This window comes from Palaemon carinicauda, chromosome 6, assembly GCF_036898095.1.
Source record: "Palaemon carinicauda isolate YSFRI2023 chromosome 6, ASM3689809v2, whole genome shotgun sequence".
In the NCBI taxonomy this organism is placed as follows: Eukaryota; Metazoa; Arthropoda; class Malacostraca; order Decapoda; family Palaemonidae; genus Palaemon; species Palaemon carinicauda.
The window spans coordinates 116,555,794-116,576,389 of NC_090730.1; the positions used below are offsets into that span (position 1 = coordinate 116,555,794).

Here is a 20,596-nt window from a genome sequence, read left to right on the forward strand (position 1 = left end):
ATATGTATATATATATTTATATATATGTGTATATATATGCATATATGAAGAAAAGTTTACATATGTGTGTATATATATGTATATATATATATACTATTTATATGTATGTGTATATATACAGTGTATATATATGTATATATATTTTATGTGTGTATATATATATAAATTATATATATATACTATTTATATGTATATGTGTATATATACAGTGTATATATATGTATGTATATTTTATGTGTATATATACATATATATATATATATATATATATATATATGTATATATATATATATACATATATATTTACATATATATATATATATATATATATATATATATATTTATATATATATATATATATATATATATGTATATAAAAACCATCAGCTGTTATAGTCCACTGCAGAACCGGCATCAGACATGTCCTTCCACTCGCGTATGTTTATGGTCTTTCTTTGCCAGTCTACACCCGCCAACTTTCTTAGTTCATCAAACCATCGTCTTCTCTTCCTTCCCCTGCTTCTTTACTAGCCACCAATTCTGTTATTCTTAAAACCATCTATTGTCTGTCATTCCCATTATATGTCCTGCCCATATCCATTTCTTTTTCTTTCATGTTGTTAGAGTATCTTCTACTTTAGTTTGTTCTCCCATGCATGATGCTCTTTTCTGTCTCTTTTATTGCTATTCCTATCATTATTCTTTCCATCGGTCTTTGAGTTTTAAATAGCTTATGTTCTAAGGCTTTAGTGAGGCTCTAAGTTTCTGATGCATAAATTAAAAGTGGTTCGACCATCGGACTAAAAACTTTTCTTGTTATAGAAAGTGGCATTGTACTTTATATGATCTCGTTTTACGATATCAAATGCTCTCTATCCCCTGCTTATCCTTCTTTTAATTTTGGTTTTGTGTCCTGGGAAAACACTTACTGTCTGCCCTATGGACATATATTCATTAACAATCTCTAGAGGTCGTCCAGAACTCTATTCGATGTGTGCATTTCATCTTAATTTTACTCGTATTCAATTTCTGTCCTACTTTTCGGCATTCTCTATTCAAATTTTCTATCATCTTTTGTAATTCTTGCCATGATTCACTAAACACAACTATGTCATCCTCAAATCTTAAGTTGTTAAGGTATTCTGCATCAAAATTATTTTTAGTCTTTCCCAATCTAAATTCTTAAAAACTTGAGGCATGCTATGAATAATTTAGGAGAGATTGGTTCTCCCTGTCTGACTCCTTTTCTCAATCATAGTTTTCTCTCGATCTAGTTTTAAGATTGCTGTACTTCCTGTATAGAATCTTCCTGTGTTCCAACATAAGATTCATTTATTCCTTGTCTTTGAAGGGCTTTTATTGCTGCTAATGTTTTGACGGAATCAAAAGCTTTCTTATAGTCTCTAAATGCCATACATAGTGGTATTTCATACTCTGTTTATTTTTCCATTAGCTGGTTAATTACATGTATATGGTCAGTTGTTGAATACGCACTTTTAAAGCATGCCTGGTCCATTCTTTGATTAAAAGTCTAGCTTTCATTCTGTTCGGCCTAATATCTTTGTAAATATTTTATATATTACGGAGAGTAAACTTATTGGGCGGTAATTTTTCAGGTCTTTTGTCTCCCTTTTTGTGTATTAGTATGATGATAAAGTTTTTCTAATCTGTAGGTATAGAGCATTCTTGCAGACATTTGGTGTAAAGTTCAGCTAGTTTTACGACTATGATGTCTCCCTCATCTATTATTAAAGCAATTGTTATGCCATCATCTGCTGCTTTGCCTCTTGTCATGCCTTTTAATACTTTTCTTACTTCTCAATGTTAGTTTGGTACATGCTCATGTGTTTTATTATTTCTATTGGTGAAGTTATTTCTTATATCGCTATTGTATCGCATTGTATAGAAATCCTCTGCAATTTTTATCATAACATCTCTATTGTTGATAATTTTTCCAGTTTCAACTTTTTAAGGAAACATCTGTTGGCGCTCTGTTCCAAGTCACCTTTTCATTAATTTGATGCTTCTTCCTTTCTTTAGTGTTTCTTCAATTTTGATCTGATTGTGCTTACGAATATCTTGAGTTTTAGGATAATTCTGCTGATTCTTTTTCAATGTTTTGGATAGTTCTGCTAATTCTATTTCTCTTTGATTTTACAGTAATTTCCAATATTTTCTTTATTACGTTTTTGGGCTTCTGTGATAGTTTTCCTTCATCTTGTTTAGGGACTTTTCCATGTATCCCTTGTGCTGATTCCAATACAAATTTAGTTGAATTACTGTTCATTTCTTCTTTAAATGGCTTCCATTTCATCTAATAGCTAGGAATACCTATTTTGTATTGTTAAACTAAATTCATCAGAATTTTCTTTTATTATGGGAGTGTAAAAGTATATATATGTATATATATATATATATATATATATATATATATATATATATATATATATATATGTGTGTGTGTGTGTATGTATATATATGTATATTATATATATATATATATATATATATATATATATATATATATATATATACACACTATATATATATATATATATATATATATATATATATATATATATATATACACACTATATATATATGTATATATATACACACTATATATATATATATACCTGTGTATGTAAATATATATATATATATATATATATATATATATACATACTGTATATTATATGTATATATATGTATATATATTATGAGTGGGAATACCTTAGCGTGGTGAAACGGTTTGTGTATCACCATAATAAGCAATGCTGTACTACTCGGGGTCACCAATTCTAGGCTGGCTGGCTGTGAGCGATCAGACAGAAGTCTCCCACCATCACTAGTCCTGTTTGAACAGCGTGGGGATGAAAACTGGCTAGACCCTAGACATGAATAAGGACATGTCTGAGATCTTTGTCCTCCAGTGGACTAGAAACGGCTGCGTTTGTTGTTTTCTGTGCACACGTGTGTTCGTATATATGTGTATATAATCGTCGTCATCTACAGATGAACAAATTACATGACCTAAAAAGATAATGAGAAAATTAATTGAACAGCACTCACCACTTTTTAAAAAGTAATCAGGAATTCCAGAAGACCAATTCTCATTAATGTCATTCGATGTTGAGACGGAATGGGAAGGAAGCGACTGTGCCAGTCTGTAGCGATTGGCACTGGTGCTAGAAGGAAGGAATCGTCCGCATGACTGCTGCCCTATCCAGGCCACCATCAGAGTCACTATATTGGCGTTGGGTAACATTTTCCTGAAAAAAAAGAAATAAAGATAGTTACAATACTTTGAAACAACCACTATGAGTATGGATGTCAATATCATGCTCGCTCGTAGCATTAAACCTGCTAATGAATTGTCCTTTGTAAGATGTGATGTACCTGGTTCTTTGAAAAATGGTAGTTACGAGGTTCTGGATTACAAAGAACTGCAGAGAATTGAGTTTTATGATTGCCAGGTCAGATGTTTAAAACCCGGCGTTTCAAACTATGGACTAAATTCATAGGTCGAGAGACTCGATACGTTAAATACGTCAAACTGATACTGATATATATATATATATATATATATATATATATAATATATATATGTGTATATATATATATGCATGCATATATATGTGTATATAAATGCATATATATGCATATATATATATATATATATATATATATATATATATTATATATATATATATATATATATATATATATATAATATTGTGTGTGTGTGCAGAAAGAGAGAGGTAACAAAGACTGTCACCCTTATTCGGAGTAGAAGTTATTCTGAGATAGAAAAGAATAGAATGAAATACTTTACTGTATCACTTTATTCTATCATAAATCAGAAAAGTCATTGGAAGTACCTGGAGAGAACGCCCTTAATTCTAGAGTAAAGCTTTGCCAGAACCATATAATACCTCCAAGACCAAATATCTTTATATTTAAGCACAAATTATGGATATATCTGAAGTTATATTTTCAAGTTTTCGGTCATTATTTTTACCTTCGCCAACAAAGTTGGGAGGAGGTTGTTTTCGCCGCTGTTTGTCTTTTGGTTTGTGAACAGCTTCCTGGCCACAATTTAATCATAGAGTAGTGAAACTTTCAGGGATTAATTGTTATGTTGAGACGTGGAAGCTATTCAATTTTGAAAGTCCTAGGTCAAAGGTCGAGGTCAAGGTCGACTAAAATGTCGTCCGAATTAACCCTAACCTTAACCCCAAATTTGCACACGGTTGGTCACACACTTCAAATACATCTACGGTTTAAATTTATTCTGGGAAAGGGAAGCTGGTTTCGAGAAATAAGCTGCCATGGCGGGGGTCTGCACTCTGAGTGTTTTTCTAGTCTATCATGGAATGAATAAAAAGTTAGTTAAAAATTGACTCTAGAAACACAGAACCAGACTAAATTTTGCCTGCTCCATTATGAAATATTATCCGGATTCTCATGAATATCATGATGATAGAAGCATATATGGCAACAACTTTTTAAGGGAAATGGCAAATTTCCGATTCTTCTCAGTTATATCTACAACATTATTCGCTAAGAGTAAATTCATTTTAAAGTCTTCTCTCGCCGAAGAAATATAATTTCCGATTCTGGACCATAGGGGACTTTCACAATTTTTTCGCTTGTTCATCTAACGAAAGAAATAATTTAATTTGACTTTCACTGTGACAAAATCTTTCTTGGTTTTTTTTTTCGGTACAGTATTTATTGTAGCATACCCCTTAGAGACATCAGCTGATCAAGCCCAATCCATTGAACTGTACCCAGACCAGTCTTTGGAGAATTCAGTCCTACCAACCGTAAATTCTCCTATCTTGAAAATTACTATTGTGGATTCTCCAAAACAAAATCTAGCTTGGTCCTTCTCCCCCATAGTACCGATGTCTTAACTTTTTGGATCAATGGATATTTTATATATATATATATATATATATATATATATATATATATATATATATATATATATATATAAAGGCTTTGACTATTGGCCAGAAAATTGTCATCATTTGTATTTAGTTTTAACAGTATTTTTTTTTCTGTTATAGCTGGTATTAATAGTGAAAAACGACCCCTACTCTCTTTTTAGTTTCTAGCCATAACCCCCAGGGTACCATTCTCTCACCCACTGCTTCTTCCCCTTTGTGTATGACCTTCAGTTAACCTTATTGCCTACACATGCTCAAGTCGGTTATTCAACTATCAGTACCTTTTTCCATCTGCACCTCCCAGTTATATCCATTTAAGGCTTCATCAGATAACATAGAAAGTGAACGCGCTTGTATTAATGTTTCCCAAACACCCTTTAGAATTTGCGTAAAATATGAAAACTTTAAGATGTACAGAATTTTTAGGTCTAAAGTAAAAAAAAAAAATATTATATCATTGAAAACAACCGAACTAATATATCTATTAGCAACGATTATCGTAATCTGTATCAAGAAAAAATACATTTTACTCACGTTTAATGTCTATAATAGCTTTAACAATCTCAACCGAAATGTCAATAAACACTTAAGGCAAAGAATTTCCTCTATTCGCCTGAAGTAAAAGTAAAAGTCGATTTGGCGAATGTGGGTGTGCATATGATTCCATGTTTTGACGTATCCGTTTTTATGTGGGTTAAACGGGTACAGATCTGAAAGTGAGATTCGGGAATTACCGATGGTCTGCAGCACGGAATTTTCCAACATTGTGGTAGTTCCAAAGAAAAGGGTAATTTTCGTTACATATTAGCTACTGAAAATTCTTATACACAAGGCAGTTGAAGGAAAGTTTAAAATCATATCAAGAGCGCTGTTCTTTCGTAAAAAAAAAAAAAAAAAAAAAAAAAACCTTAAGACTCGTTATTAAATATTCTTGGTTCCTTTTAATTTTACGTCTTTTTCCCTAAGTTGTCGAGGTTCCTGAGGGTTTAACATCTCAGATTGTTAACTAAGCTTTTGGGATGTAGTCGATACCCAAAATCCCTGTGCCCCTAGAACCGACAAAGAGGCTTAAGTGTTGACAGGGTTTTGTATAAACATCATCATCATCCGTTGTTAGTCCACTGCAGAACAATTGCCTCAAACATGTCCTTCCAATTGCGTCTGTTTGTGGTCTTTATATGCCCGTCTACACCCGGAAACACTTAGTTCGTCAATCCATCGTCTTCTCTTCCTTCGGCTGCTTCTTTTGCAATCCCCAAGGGGTCTGTTATTCTCAATACCTAAATATTATCTGTCGTTCTCATTATATGTCCTGCACATTTCCATTTGTTTTTCTTACATGTTAGAATATTCTCTACTTTGGTTTGTTCTCTCACCCATGTGGCTCTTTTTCTTTCTCTGTTTTATTCCCATCATTACTCTTCCCATATCTGCAAGTAGTTTATGTTCTAAGGCTTTAGTAAGGCTCCAAGTTTCTAATGCATAAATTAATGCTGGTAGGACCATCTGATTAAATACTATTTTTCTAAGAAAGGGGATATATATATATATATATATATATATATATATATATATATATATATATATATATATATATATATATATATATACATATATATATATATATATATATATATATATATATATATATATATGTATATATTGGTGTGTGTGGTTGTTTATTTTATTTATTCATCGGTTTCGCCTTTTAAATGCGAGAACTGAAATGCAATCGTTGCATATTTCGTTTAAGGAGATAATCAAAATTCTTGTAAAAAAAAGTAGAAGAAAATAGCAATGGCTAACACGCTATGATACGGATAGATAACACTTTAGGCCCACAAATAATTTATTCAAATGAGGAAAAAGAAAACAGAAGTCATTTTCAACCATTGGATCTAATAATGGGTAAGTTCTAGTTGTACTCTAATATTTTGCACCAAATATTCAATTCCTTTAAGTCTAATTCTAATTTTCTATTCATTTTACCGTTGCTTTCATTCCCTTTGACAGATTTTAATTCAAATAACGTCTTCTAATAATAATAGCGAATAGCAATGCTTCCTGTGGTTATAGACGCCGAAAATACAGCGTAGCATACTATGAAAAGACACAACAACAGGCTACCTTTATTTGCAATTACTGAAATAGCCCTTTTCCTTTCACTTTATTGCGTCAAGGAAGAAAAGAGATGGGGGCGGGGTTAATTGGCATCTTAGAATTTTCCTTTGGATTCTGTAGTGTTCCTTTCATTACATGTACATACACACGCCATACATATACTGTTCGAATTAAATGCATACCTATTACAACGTATTGGGGTAGATCTGAATCCAAAGTATGAACAGAATTATGGAAAGTCATATGCAACATTCATGAAGAAATAACTGAACCACCTTGCCAGAGATTAATATCCAAATCAGAAATCAGAAATTTAATGGACCCCAAGTCTTTGTCCAACAAATAAAGATGAAAATCAGCAGCTAAGGACCAGACAGGAGAACACTATTCGAGACAAAATAGAATGAAAGAATTAAAGTATTTCCTCAGGATAGATTGATCCCCGAAAGTCTCATACTTTCTCAATAAGCCAAGTTTTTGTGCAATCGAAGAAGAAGGATGGAATGTGTTTCTGCAAACAAGAATCACGCATAGTTGAAGAGACATTGTCAATGCAAAGATCTGGATGTTGAAGAGAAACTGTTGTTGACCTACATACAATCATATTTTGAGTTTAGTTAAAGCTCAACTTCATGTGCCAATTATGGCACGATGCTCTGATTTTAGTTGGATCTTTATTAAGGGATTCAGCAACCCCAGGTCTACATTCAGGAGGTGGAATTGATGCAAAGAGAGTATCACCACCTGCATATGCAATGAACTTGCTTTCTAGGCCAAACCGCATATGCCTTTTATAGTATGAAAAGTAATGTTCCCAGAATGTGAGAAACACCAGATATTACATTTTTATAGTTACTATGACTACCATCAACAAATACTCTTTGCAACTTAATACTAGAAAAGGTTAAGAGAAGATCCATCGACTCGTGATTAACGCTGACAAAGGCCATAATCAAGGGATTTCTGTATAACTCTGGAAATTGTAAGAATGTCATCATGTATATATATATATATATATATATATATATATATATATATATTTGCAATATGTGGATGTGTGTACATATGTAAGTTCATATATATATATATATATATATATATATATATATATATATATATATATATATATATATATATTTGCAATATGTGTATGTGTGTACATATGTAAGTTCATATATATATATATATATATATATATATATATATATATATATATGTATGTATGTATGTATGTATATGTATGTATATATGTATACATATATGCATATATACATTATATATATATATTTAAATTATATATATATATATATATATATATATATATATATATATATGTATATATAAACATAATCGTGATGGGAAAGACGAATTTGAGACGGATCAGATGGATGTATGTGGTGAGTACGGATAAGGGCAAGGTATGACTGGGAATGGAAATGCAAGGAATGGAAGTATGTATGTATATATATGTATATATATATATATATATATATGCTGTATATATACTGTGTGTATATATATATATATATATATATATATATATATATATATATACATACATACATACATACATACATATAATTTTTTATTGTATATTGGTTCATATACAATATGCATATGTATATAAATGTTTGTGCATATATGTACAGGCTATGTATGTATGTGCACTTGTGTATATATATATATATATATATATTATATAAACATACATATACAGTATATATATGCGTATGTATATAGATAAACGTGCTGTAGTCGAGTGGTCAAGTATCCTACTCAAGCTTTCTGAAACCGCATACGCCTTCAATTACTAACAAATGCAACAAGATCACCAAACTGTAAATATGCATTAGCATTTGCTCAGGTGAAAAAGGGCGTGGGGCTAGCAACCTCACCAGGATGGAAATAATGAGAAACCAAAAGGCTGGTCGCTTTGGAATGAATCTCCAACTTGTTGCTGCAATAGTATAGTTATTCCATGTAACGTTCACATGATATTATTATTATCATTATTTTTAACTCTACAAGCTAAGCCATAACCCTAGTTGGAAAATCGGGATGCTATAAGCTCCAACAGGGAAATATAGCCCAGTAAGGAAAGGAAACGAGGAAATAAATAAACTACAAAATAAGTTTTGAACACATGAAATAAATTAATTTAAGAATTGTAACAACATTGAATTACATCTGTCAGATATAGACCATAAAAACTTGAAAAAAACAGAGGAAGAGAAATAAGATAGTATAGTGTGCCTGAGTGTACCCTCAAGCAAGAGAACTCAGACTCTAACTCAAGACAGTGGAAGACCATGGTACAAAGGCTATGGCACTCACAAGCACAGCTGAACCCTTAATCTACAAAACGAATTATGAATATTAAGTGTTTTTTGTTGGCTTGGGTATTCTGAAGTATCGCTGGAAAGATCATATGATTATCTTGAAACTTTACTAAAAATAATATGATGTTCCAAAGAAATAAGATGAATGACATCCCGCTGAATTAATAAAGGGAGTCAACCGAAATGAATATTTTTTAAAATCAAACCTCACCATCAAGTAGTCCCTGTTAGGAAAGATATATATATATATATAAAAGATGAATAGATTCGCAAGTTTATAAAGTGATGTCACAAGCATCGTATAAATAAAAGAATAAAAAGCTTCCGCACAAATGTCCTGTCACATCTATGCAAGCGGCATCTCAGGGGAATCTTTTTCATTCCCAAAATAACCCATTGTTTGGTTGTGTATCTCAAGAGATAATTTATTATCAGGTATTTTCTGTATCTGAAAATCATGAATGCATTGGCGAAATTCCGTGGTCTCGAACATTCATCTGCTGTACAGTGCAATAAGCGAACGAAAATGGAATTGTTTTTATCACTTGGGTATTGTGCAGCTATCTCTTCTGTTTGGAGAAACAAGTGGTACCTATTATTTCTAAACAACAATATGACGACAGAAATGTTTGTGTCTGTCCAATACCGAGTCAGAAATCTAACAAGATATAATCGGAGATCGACTTCTAGAATACTAAGAAAGGGTTAGAAGATAATGTTAGAAGATGCGACACAGCTTTCTGACGTTTACGAATAAGCAATGCCCGTTTGGCAATGGTTTCTTGATGGCAGGTGAATACCAACCATATTTCGGCGATTACCTGTGTGGCATTTATCAGTTAATTGTGCCACTCTTGGGACTTTATAAATAGAATTTTCTCTGCGGCTGAAGATGAGGATGGTAAATGTATTCTTACCAAGATCCACAGAGAAGTAGCAGCTTAGCATGCAAGTGACACATAAACATTATAAAAGCTAACCTTCTATAAAAGACAGTTTTTGTATTCGGTATTTTTAAACTGCTTTTTTTTATATATTGAAATAAACATTTGATAATAAGCATTTGATTGACATCGGTATCAACTGCCCTTACCAGTTATGGCGCTGGAAAACTATTCGATTGGATGTAAATATTGCCGAAATAGGAGTCCTATTATGATTTTATTGGGAGGTATTGAGAACCTTCCAGAAAATTCGACAGTCGATAGAAACAGGTAGTTCATTTGAATTAAAGCGGAATTTTCGCGTTAGTATTGGTTTGTTAAAATCGATACATAATACTGCATGTCAGAAGTCTCGTTGAAAATTTTAGCAAAATAAAAGAAAATTTGCAAACAAGGGACATGATAAAACAGAAATACTAGAATTTTCACTGACTTAATTTAGTTATGAACAACGTGAGAACACACTGTAAATATATATATATATATATTATATATATATATATATATATATATATATATATATACATATATATATGTATATATATATCTATATCTATATATATATATGCTGTATATCCAGACGTATAACTTCTCGGTCTCTCTGCGTTCCTCTGGTAGAGGGAGTAGTCAAACCCTGGTGAGAGGAGGTGGGAAGGGTTGAATCTGTGTGCGTGTTTTCATGTCTATCTAAATATTTGTCATTTTGACGGGTGGCATACACTACATATATGTGTATACTGTATATATGTATATTATATATATATATATATATATATATATATATTATATATATATTTGGGCTCGAACCATGTAGTCCTGATGGAAGTTCCTCAATGGCAGCTTCTACTTGGGATATTTCTGCAAGTGATACACCAGAGAAATTTTACTTTAGAGGTATCACGGAGTTCTAACCTCAGGAGCGAATATCCTGCGAGATATCGTTTATAAATCAGGGACGTGTTAATAACAAGCCATGGTCATCCTTCCCCGAATAGAGTTAACCTTGTCTCGAAGGATAAGGGATAGGGTAGGATACGTGGGCGAGAGTGCCATTACAACTCCCTATCTCAATGTGCTACACCCCGTTTATCTATAGATTTGCATGCTTTTATTGGACTGTGGTCGGCATGCGGTCGGCGCTATTGCCTTAGGTTTCTAAATCGCTCAGATATGCTTAGTTATTTAGTCATATTATTGTAGGAATATGTTTTACATTATTCTTTTATAGGGATACCCATAATCATTGGTATGATTATGGGTATCCCTACTCCTTTTTATGGTGTTTCTTGTGTGTTTTATATCAGCATTGACTTAGGCTAGCTCCACCTTGGCCGGCAGCCATGCCTAATAAATTTTTACTTATGTACCATCCCCTTCTTTCACTTAACCTTACTGGTTTTGTGAGGCTGCCAATCCTCCCGTGCTGTAGACTCTTCTCAGAGGGGAGGTGTGGCCCTGAAGGTCCCTTTGGGAGTTGAATAGTGTTTTACAGTTGTCCGAGGATGACTGTTTTCACATTACACTTAGCCTATATGTTTGGCGAGGCAGCACAGGTCTTGGGAACTTGTCCCCTGTGTCTACTTCTTGTTTACCCATTGGAACACATTACCCCCCTGTTCTAATGCTGACAGGTAGACCCCTTGTGCAGCCTTACCTATTCTTAGGCTTCCCTCTTAGTTTTCGATATGGATGGCTGGCTGTGAGGACTTGTCCTCTGCACCATATCACTGCATACCCCTTAGAACAGTATTCCTGTTCTAATGTGGCAGTTAGGCCTTCATGTCATGCCACCTTACCAATTTCTGAGTCTTCCATTACCACCCTTTTCTCTTCCCCTTGTGCCTGCTAGTGTGTCTACCTGCTGCGGAACTTCATTCCCATCCCTGTTTAGTCCTATGGTGGCTGAAGTTCTCTTCATCGCCATCCTTGGACAGGATAGCATGTAGGTTATCTATCCTGGCCCTCGGTGGGCGAGATTTTTTTCTTCCATGGCCTAAATCTCTCTGCCGCCTTAGAGACCACCCTTGGGTGTTTTCTCTGCCCCTTTCCCTTCCTGGTTAGGCCATAACCTGACTGTAATGGGAACTACAGTTCCTCTTGTCTAGTCATCTTACCCTAGCCATTGAGTTTTTCCCTCACCTGCTAGGTAGGCAAGACTTGCCTGCACATTTCTCCCTATGGCTTAACCCTATCTAGGCGAAGAGTACTTTTTGGGGTTCTCCTTTGCCACCTTGGCAGTTGCCTGTTCTGTGTCTGCTGCTTCCAATCCGGTGAACCGACAAAACCCCCACACGACAAAATATCCACTGGCAAAAGCCCCAATGACAAAAACCCCACACGACAAAACCCCCACACAACAAAACACCCACACGACAAAACGCCCACTGTCAAAAACCCCACATGACAAAAACCCCACACGACAAAACCCCTACACAACAAAACCCCTACACAACAAAACCCCTACTGACAAAACCCCCACATGACAAAACCCTAACATGACAGAACCCCCCACTGACAAAACCCCACCATTACTTCGGTCGTTGTTATTTGTTTATCTATTTAGGAAAATGTTTGGCAGGATACCGGTTGAAGTTATTTTGAATATGCATAGTTAGGATTTGTATCAAACAAAAGTTGATTTGTAAATGATTTATTAAAAGATATGATTTATTTAAAGATAAGATTACAAAAACTTTTAAAAGCCTTTTATTTAGGGATTAAGTTGAAAAGTCAGAATTTTTATATTCTTATATTTTTTGCTACAACATAAAGATGTTCTGTTTTTGTGCCATTACTAAAACCAAGACAAAGTTTTTGCAAACGCGATCGGAATTTTACAGTTTCTCTCTTTTGTTTCTTACAAAGAGATTCTCCTAAGGCATTCTTTTCCAAGGAAGATTTAACCAGCACTGCATCTTTGTTCAGACCTTCCATTGCAGTCTAAATTGTGGGGTGACTATAACCCACAAGGTATTTGAAAGAATTATTCCAGGTTTCACATAGGTTATTTGTATGGTCTTCACCGCTAACAGTTGCTTCATACACGCTCCATTTTTCAGGAGAAAATAATAGTGGGATTTGTCGTGATCAACGCCTAGTACCCGTCACATAAACAGAATCAAAATATTCCAAAAAAGGTTCAAGTTGATGTGGGTATTTCAATTTAAGGAAATTCATTCCATCCATGGATTTTATCAGCTGGCAGAAAAGCTAATACATCAATCATACCGCAAAAATGCCTAGTAGATTCATCTTCCTTGTAGACATTGCTTAGCCCTAAGCTTTGTACTTTCCGCCTTGTATTTTGTGTCAGATGATAAAAGCATATTTTAGTATGAATAAGAGGGCCCAATACAATTTCAATTGCATTCAAGACAGTCTGACATCGTAGTAGCTGGATTCATATTTAATCCTAGTTCCTCTCCCTTTTCCAAAATTGTTGTAAGAAATTCTTGATAGATTTTTTGTGATTTGCCGGGAAGAAAACCATATACACGGCTTATTGCCGAGTCACTTAGTGGGGCCTAATAACAAATAGCTGTTCAAATAACGCAGGTGCTAACGAAAAGGTACCATCCATATACCAAACATCTGCCTTAGCTAAATGATGCATTGCGTATTTTGTAGCAAATATAATTATTCGATTGCTGGCTTCAGCATCATTATCATGAAGAAGAAAAGGCACAGGATTTTCTCCTCGAGTCATAGTCCACTCTCTTGAAATGTCAAAGTCCCTCAACGATTCTGGATCCTCAGGGCATCCTTCTTGACGTTTTCTTTGAACATATCTTTTAACTGTATTTAAATTTCCCATGGCAACTCTTCCCTCTGGTGTCATAATTTCCAACGAATCCGCTACAATGCGGCTAGTATTTCCTCTGGTTGATTTGGCCTGTTGATAGAGGGTTGTATGCATTTTTGCTGCTTCCACTGATCATTCATCTTGCTCATGATTATGTTCTTTGCTTGAAGTGATGTCCGGTACTTCAAAATTTGTCGTTATTTTTCCATTACATCTCAATGCTGATCTTCTAGAACATTCCAATCTCTTTGTAGTAGCACTGGTAGACTTTTTTGTATAAATATAGCCATTATAACACAGCTTTTCACCACATTTATTTTTACAGATAACTCCCATGATGGGCAAGCAAGACGAAACTAATTGAGAAAAGTAAATATACTTTCAACGTAAATAACTACCAAAAGAGAAGTTAATTTATTGATATTTTTGTAAATAACTACCAAAAGAGACTTTACTTTATTATTAATTTAACTACTAAAAGAGAATTTGGTAATGGGGGTTTTGTCATGTAGGCAATTTGTCAGGGGGCTTTGTCAGTAGGGGATTTTGTCATGTGGGGTTTTTTGTCATGTGGAGGTTTTGTCATGTGGGGATTTTGTCAGGGGGGTTTTGTCAGTAGGGAGTTTTGTCAGTAGGGGGTTTTGTCATTTGGGGGTTTTGTCATTTGGGGGTTTTGTCAGTGGGGTTTTTGTCAGGCACTCTTCCCATCCTGTGCTAAGTTCCTCCTGCTGCGGAGTCTTGACTCCCTTGCCTGGTTAGCCTATCTTGGTAGAAGTGTCGCCTTCTGTCTCTGCTTCCGATCTTGTCAGCTTGAGTCCTTCTAGCACTGGCTGTGTTGGCTATGGGATATTCCCTTTGTCGCCTTAGCTGCAGCCTTAGACTGGTCATCTGCTCCTTCCTGTCCTCTTCCATATCTGAGGAACATTGTCCTCTGGAGTTGGTTGATTGGATCCCGCTTGATTGTTAGGACATCCTTTGAATCTCCATTTCTTAGCATACTGGCCGTCTTATATGGCTCTCATTATCTTACGGGCTAAACCCCCTCTTTTCATAAGTTAATGATGATAATCAGGTCTTAGCAGGTTCCTTAATTAGCTGCGTTTCATTCCTGTACCTCTCCCCCTGAGTGTGGACACTTCCCTATGGCATTGTAACCATGTCTTGTTATTAACACGTCCCTAATTTATACACGATATCTCTCGGGATATTCGCTCCGAAAGTTAGAACTCCGTGATACTTCTAAGTTAAATTTCTCTAGCATATCACCTGCTGAAATGCCCCAAGTAGAAGCTGCCCTTGAGGAGCTTCCATCAGGACGACATGGCTATCTCACCCAAAAATAAATTTTTCCTATATCATAATCCTTTATATATATATATATATATATAAAATCATATATACATATATATATAATTATACACACACATATATATATATATATATATATATATATATATATATATATATAGTGTGTGTGTGTGTGTGTGTATGTTCCTGTGCACAATACAAACCATCGACCTTTAAATAAAAGTATGACTTCAGCAAACCATGAAGTTATACTTATATTCAAAGGTCGATGGTTTGTATGATTAGGAAAAGTAGAAATTGATATAATAGATTTGTGATACATGCCCAGTATACCTGCGTGCCCTTGTTCATGAACTCGTATTTGGCAAGTGGTTAAAATATAGAACGTAATTGAGCCAGGACAGGAATTCAGTGTTTGAGTGTCCCATTTTCCTCTGTAAATAAGAAATAATAATTAATCTACTCATCGCAGATTTCAAAGACGTATTGTTGAAAAGGTCAGTTGTTTTAAATGCTGTCTGATCAATGACATTTGTACGCGTCACCTGAAATTTTTAAAGAACCATCACATTTCATCATAAATTCTGGTACGTGGGTTGTTAACGATTAATCTACTGACAGAACAGCTTTAATATTCGATCAAGAACATTGTATTAAACCTGTTTGTTCTTGAGGTAAGCTCTTTTACCCGTCTACCATAATCATAAATGTTAATGTTAAACTGAAAAGTTGAGAACAAGGTTCGGCTGCTTAAATTGTATGACCTGACATTAATGAAGCATGGGGCCTGTAACTATACTATCATAGTCCAAATAGATTAAAAGACAACGCAACTAGCTTTCTCTTTCGGGGTCACTAATCCAAATGTTCAACCATCACATTATGATGGAATTTTTCCGTATCATCAGTATTGAAAATAGTGTGGGCAAATTTTTAGTACAGCGTTTGAGTGTCGTTTTGCTTTGTTTACGACAAATTATGTTTATCAATCCGATCCTATTAGTTCTGGCTGTACGTGGTCCCAAGACATGATTCTTTTGAGTATGCTTTTCGGTTTTACGGTTTTACATACACGCAACATTATTAGCATTAGATAACAAGTTTACTTTACAGCTTAACTGTGTATTGATGAGTAAGATTGATTAGTTAATCCAGAAGATATAAAAGCCAGAATACAGAAATTAAAAGCGAAGAGGCGGAATCGTGGTCATCTAAATAAGATGTTGAATTATGTTTCTCCCACAGGTACGAGTATAAATAAGATCATAACTTTAAGTTCATTATTCAGTTACTATTTTTATTGAAAATATAACTTTTAAAAAATGCTGAAAGAAATACAGTGATAACTCCTACATCTCTATACTTTGAATTGAAATTCAAAATACCATGACATAAATCTTTCGTCTATAATCTTCGCCTCTGCAAAAAAAGGAATTATCCGTACAACTGCCTTCTCACACCCCTCGTCTTCAGGTCAGCCTTATATATGTTCTCATTTCTCAACTGCCAGGAGGTCTGGTGTGACAGCTATTCAATTTCTTCCTAATCCCATCAGAAGGTCATGCTGGTGAAAGGGGGAGGGGAGGGGAAGGTGCGTAAATGAGGGAACCCTGGAAGTGGTGAAAAAAAGAATCTCCGAGAATAGTGGTTTAGAAGAAAAGATGCGAACAAGAAAAATTTGTAAAGATAGATAATTAGAAGGAAGTCTGGGGAATTCAAAGCCGAATCTTGAAATCAAACCTAAAAGATCAAGAAATTATTAACAGTAGCAACAGTGGTAGAGACGGGTCACACCCAGTGACAATATTTAACTCTCATAATAGCAACATTTATATTGATTAAATTGAACTTTAGTTAAGGCAAGGTTTTATATTAATTAAAATATGGTTATTCGCTGAAATATAAGAAATGAAAATAGCAATAAAAGACGACATGACGAACATTAGAAGTTGTCTGGAGTAATGAATTTACCGAAAGACTGATGTGAACCAGCAGGCGGTTCAAACCTGAAAAGCTTTTATGATTAAATTCATAATGCCGGCAACATCAAGAGGTTATAAGGGATAGCAAAGAAAAAGCCTTGTTTCGCATAACAGTTTCACTCAACAGCTTATGATTATTCAGCGTCTTCGTGGCCGGAGAGAGAAGGAGAAAGGTCAAGTTAAACAAACCTCTGTACAATCATGAAACTGTCAAACATTTTATCCATAAGATGGCCAACATATCCATACATATGCGAAGTTATCAAATTTTTCATCCTTACATCCATGAAGCTGTCAAACGTATAATCTGTATCCTCGTATTGCCGCCAAATATGACTCTAAAAGAAAACATATGTAATAATGTAGTTAAGTTATCTTGGATCAGGGACACGTCGTGATGAAATTCGCAGAATTTTGTGGTTACATCGTATAAAACGTGGGTGTTCAACGTGTGTATTATATATATATATATATATATATATATATATATATATATATATATATATATATATATATATATATATATATTTATATATATATATATGTATATATATATTTATATTTATATATATATATATATATATATATATATATATATATATATATATATGTTTCTCACTTTGATTCTTTTGAAGTGAAAGTCGAGAAAGTTTTGAATGTTATAAAATTTGTCTGGTTTTATTTTGTGAGTGGATAAGGAATCAATATTAAAGCTGTGTGATTCTCTGTGTAGATCAAAGCTCGAGTATGGCTGCCAAATATATTCTTCTGCATATAAAACTAAGTTTGGAGAACTATGGTGCACTCAATATGGATGTTAGAATATACTTCTGCGCATTTAGAACGTTGCCTATTGTGAGCATTTGTCTTCTTTCCCACCCTTATCCCTATGTTAAAGGGGCTGTTGCCAATAGCATCTGATAATTTGACAGAGCTTTTACGATCGACCACAATGATTGGGAGTTGGCCTAACCTTTGACTAAGTAGTCCAACTTCCAAGGCAACAGTTTCCAGAGTTATTGGTAGTGAAGCTATCCTTTTGTTAGAAACCAAGACTGCAAGGCAGTAACTGTCCTTTCAATCGATTTCTACTACACCCTGGACGTACGGTAGTAGTATTCTTACACCCATACCACAGGGCAATATTGAGAGGATTTATGTGGTTACTAACAAATTACCACTCGATATGTCGAAAGAGGAATAGGTTTTTTGTTATCTGCAGAATTAAATCTGACCCCAAATTCCCTCCTTGGGGTTTTTAAGAACTACTGAAAATGGAGGGAAATGTAGTAGTCAAAGATCATAAAACCCCTTTTAAACAAGACCAAAGGATCAAGTTGATTACATTTCTCTTTAGTGGTAAAAAAAAAAACAATCAGGAAATGAACCATCCTCCTGATTCTTGGGGAGCCATACATGTAATATCCATGTACATAAATTCATTCATAAAGAAAAAACTTCCAATGAAGATACCAATGCTAAATTCCTTTAGCATTTTATCCAAAGTTATTTACTAATGTTCCAAAATCGGAGAGCCATGTTGGATGTCCTGTAGTCCATAAGAATAAATCAAATTTAGCTAATTTACTTAACAGCACTGGTATATTTACTGTTAAGAAGGCCGCATTATTTAAGTTATTCCATATACTAACTGCAAGGATGCATTAGGAACGTAAAAGTTTGAATAGCCTTCACTCATTAGTCCAGAGAGCGCAATAAGGCTCATAATGTCAGTAGAAAACTGTTCAATTCTGCTGGGTTCTCTCTCATGAAGGAATTAACTGAGATGAGATTGCAAGACTAGGAAAGGAAATAAGAATGACTTGATAAAGCGTTGCCCATTTTGATATGAGGTGGTCTCCTGTACGTGGTCATATGTTTTAAGGAAATAGCAAGAACGGTAGCTCTTTCTCTCTCCTCCTTGACAATAATAATTCCTATAGAAGCACCATGGCTAGCATGACTAAGGATTGGGCATACCACCTCACAAATATATTTTAGGTTGTAGCAGTGTCCTGGTGTGTGCTCATCGTGACAAATTGCTGTCACTTCAGCACAGTATAATATATAATCCAATCCTCATTTTTCCAAGTCCATTATATTCCTAGGGATAGATTGACAATAAAAAGTTGTGGCCTCTTGTTTGAACAAGGCTGCCCAATCTTCTCGTATGTTGAACGGCATTAGACTAAAAGCTAGCAGTCAGGATGGGAAAACTGGTATATACCGCCATAATAGGCAAGTCTCGACCCTTTTTAGCTGACTGTAGTTCTTAATAGACATTAACCACAAGGACAAAATAAATAACTGATAAAAAAATGCGATGCTCTGAATTCCGGAAATATTTTGATGTAAATACATTATTTAATATTCTTTTGAGAGAAAAAAATAACGCTCATAATATCTCTCAATGGTCAGACAAAGAAAATGTTAGAACGCTAATACTTTTACGAACTTATTAAACCTCCTTGTTACGAGCCAGCTATCGGAGAAAATCTGAATCTAAGTCATCCATTCATAATGATAACAATCGAGAAGTGTCTCAGAATAAATAATCGCAATAGCAAAATAAAAGTCCACGAAGGCATCTTTCTATTTTCACAAACTGTGACGTAATATTTCTACGCCTCTGTGGTCAAAAAGGTAATGGCCCGGGAGGAGGGGATACCCTTGTCTGCCAACGCCTTTTGTTTCTTTTATTCCTTGGTAATCAATTCTTGCATTGTAAGAAAATCAAATAAAACAATTTCTTGGGTTACGTACATGATAACTGATTATTCACAAAATAAAATACACTATTCTTCTAAGTGATATAGTTATTTATGCAATTTAGCTATAGAATGCGAAAGAATGTGCATAAATATACAGTAAGCAAGCTCTTAACAACTGTCCAGTCCTTTACATGGAAACTCGGAGATGGGACTTTCTTTCTTATATACTTTATATATATATATATATATATATATATATATATATATATATATATATATATATATTGATAAGCTTCAGGGCATGAACCATAAACAGTTAACTTTTCAATTTATAATTCAGTTTCGTGTATATATATATATATATATATATATATATATATATATATATATATATATATATATATATATAAATCATAAAATTTATTTATATACAT

At 34.0% G+C, this 20,596-nt stretch overlaps 1 protein-coding gene and 1 pseudogene across 1 annotated transcript in view; one reads left to right on the plus strand and one right to left on the minus strand.

Annotated features, from left to right (window-relative positions):
• Positions 1-20,596, plus strand: part of LOC137642174 (hatching enzyme 1.2-like) — a 458,262-nt pseudogene that overhangs the window by 349,569 nt on the left and 88,097 nt on the right.
• The window catches only part of LOC137642173 (hatching enzyme 1.2-like), a 55,752-nt gene that overhangs the window by 11,694 nt on the left and 23,462 nt on the right, over positions 1-20,596 (minus strand). Inside the window, exon 2 of the mRNA XM_068374718.1 lies at positions 3,073-3,272. Coding sequence (XP_068230819.1) covers positions 3,073-3,268 — 196 coding nt within the window. The 5' untranslated portion in view covers positions 3,269-3,272. The remainder of the gene's footprint in view (positions 1-3,072; positions 3,273-20,596) is intronic.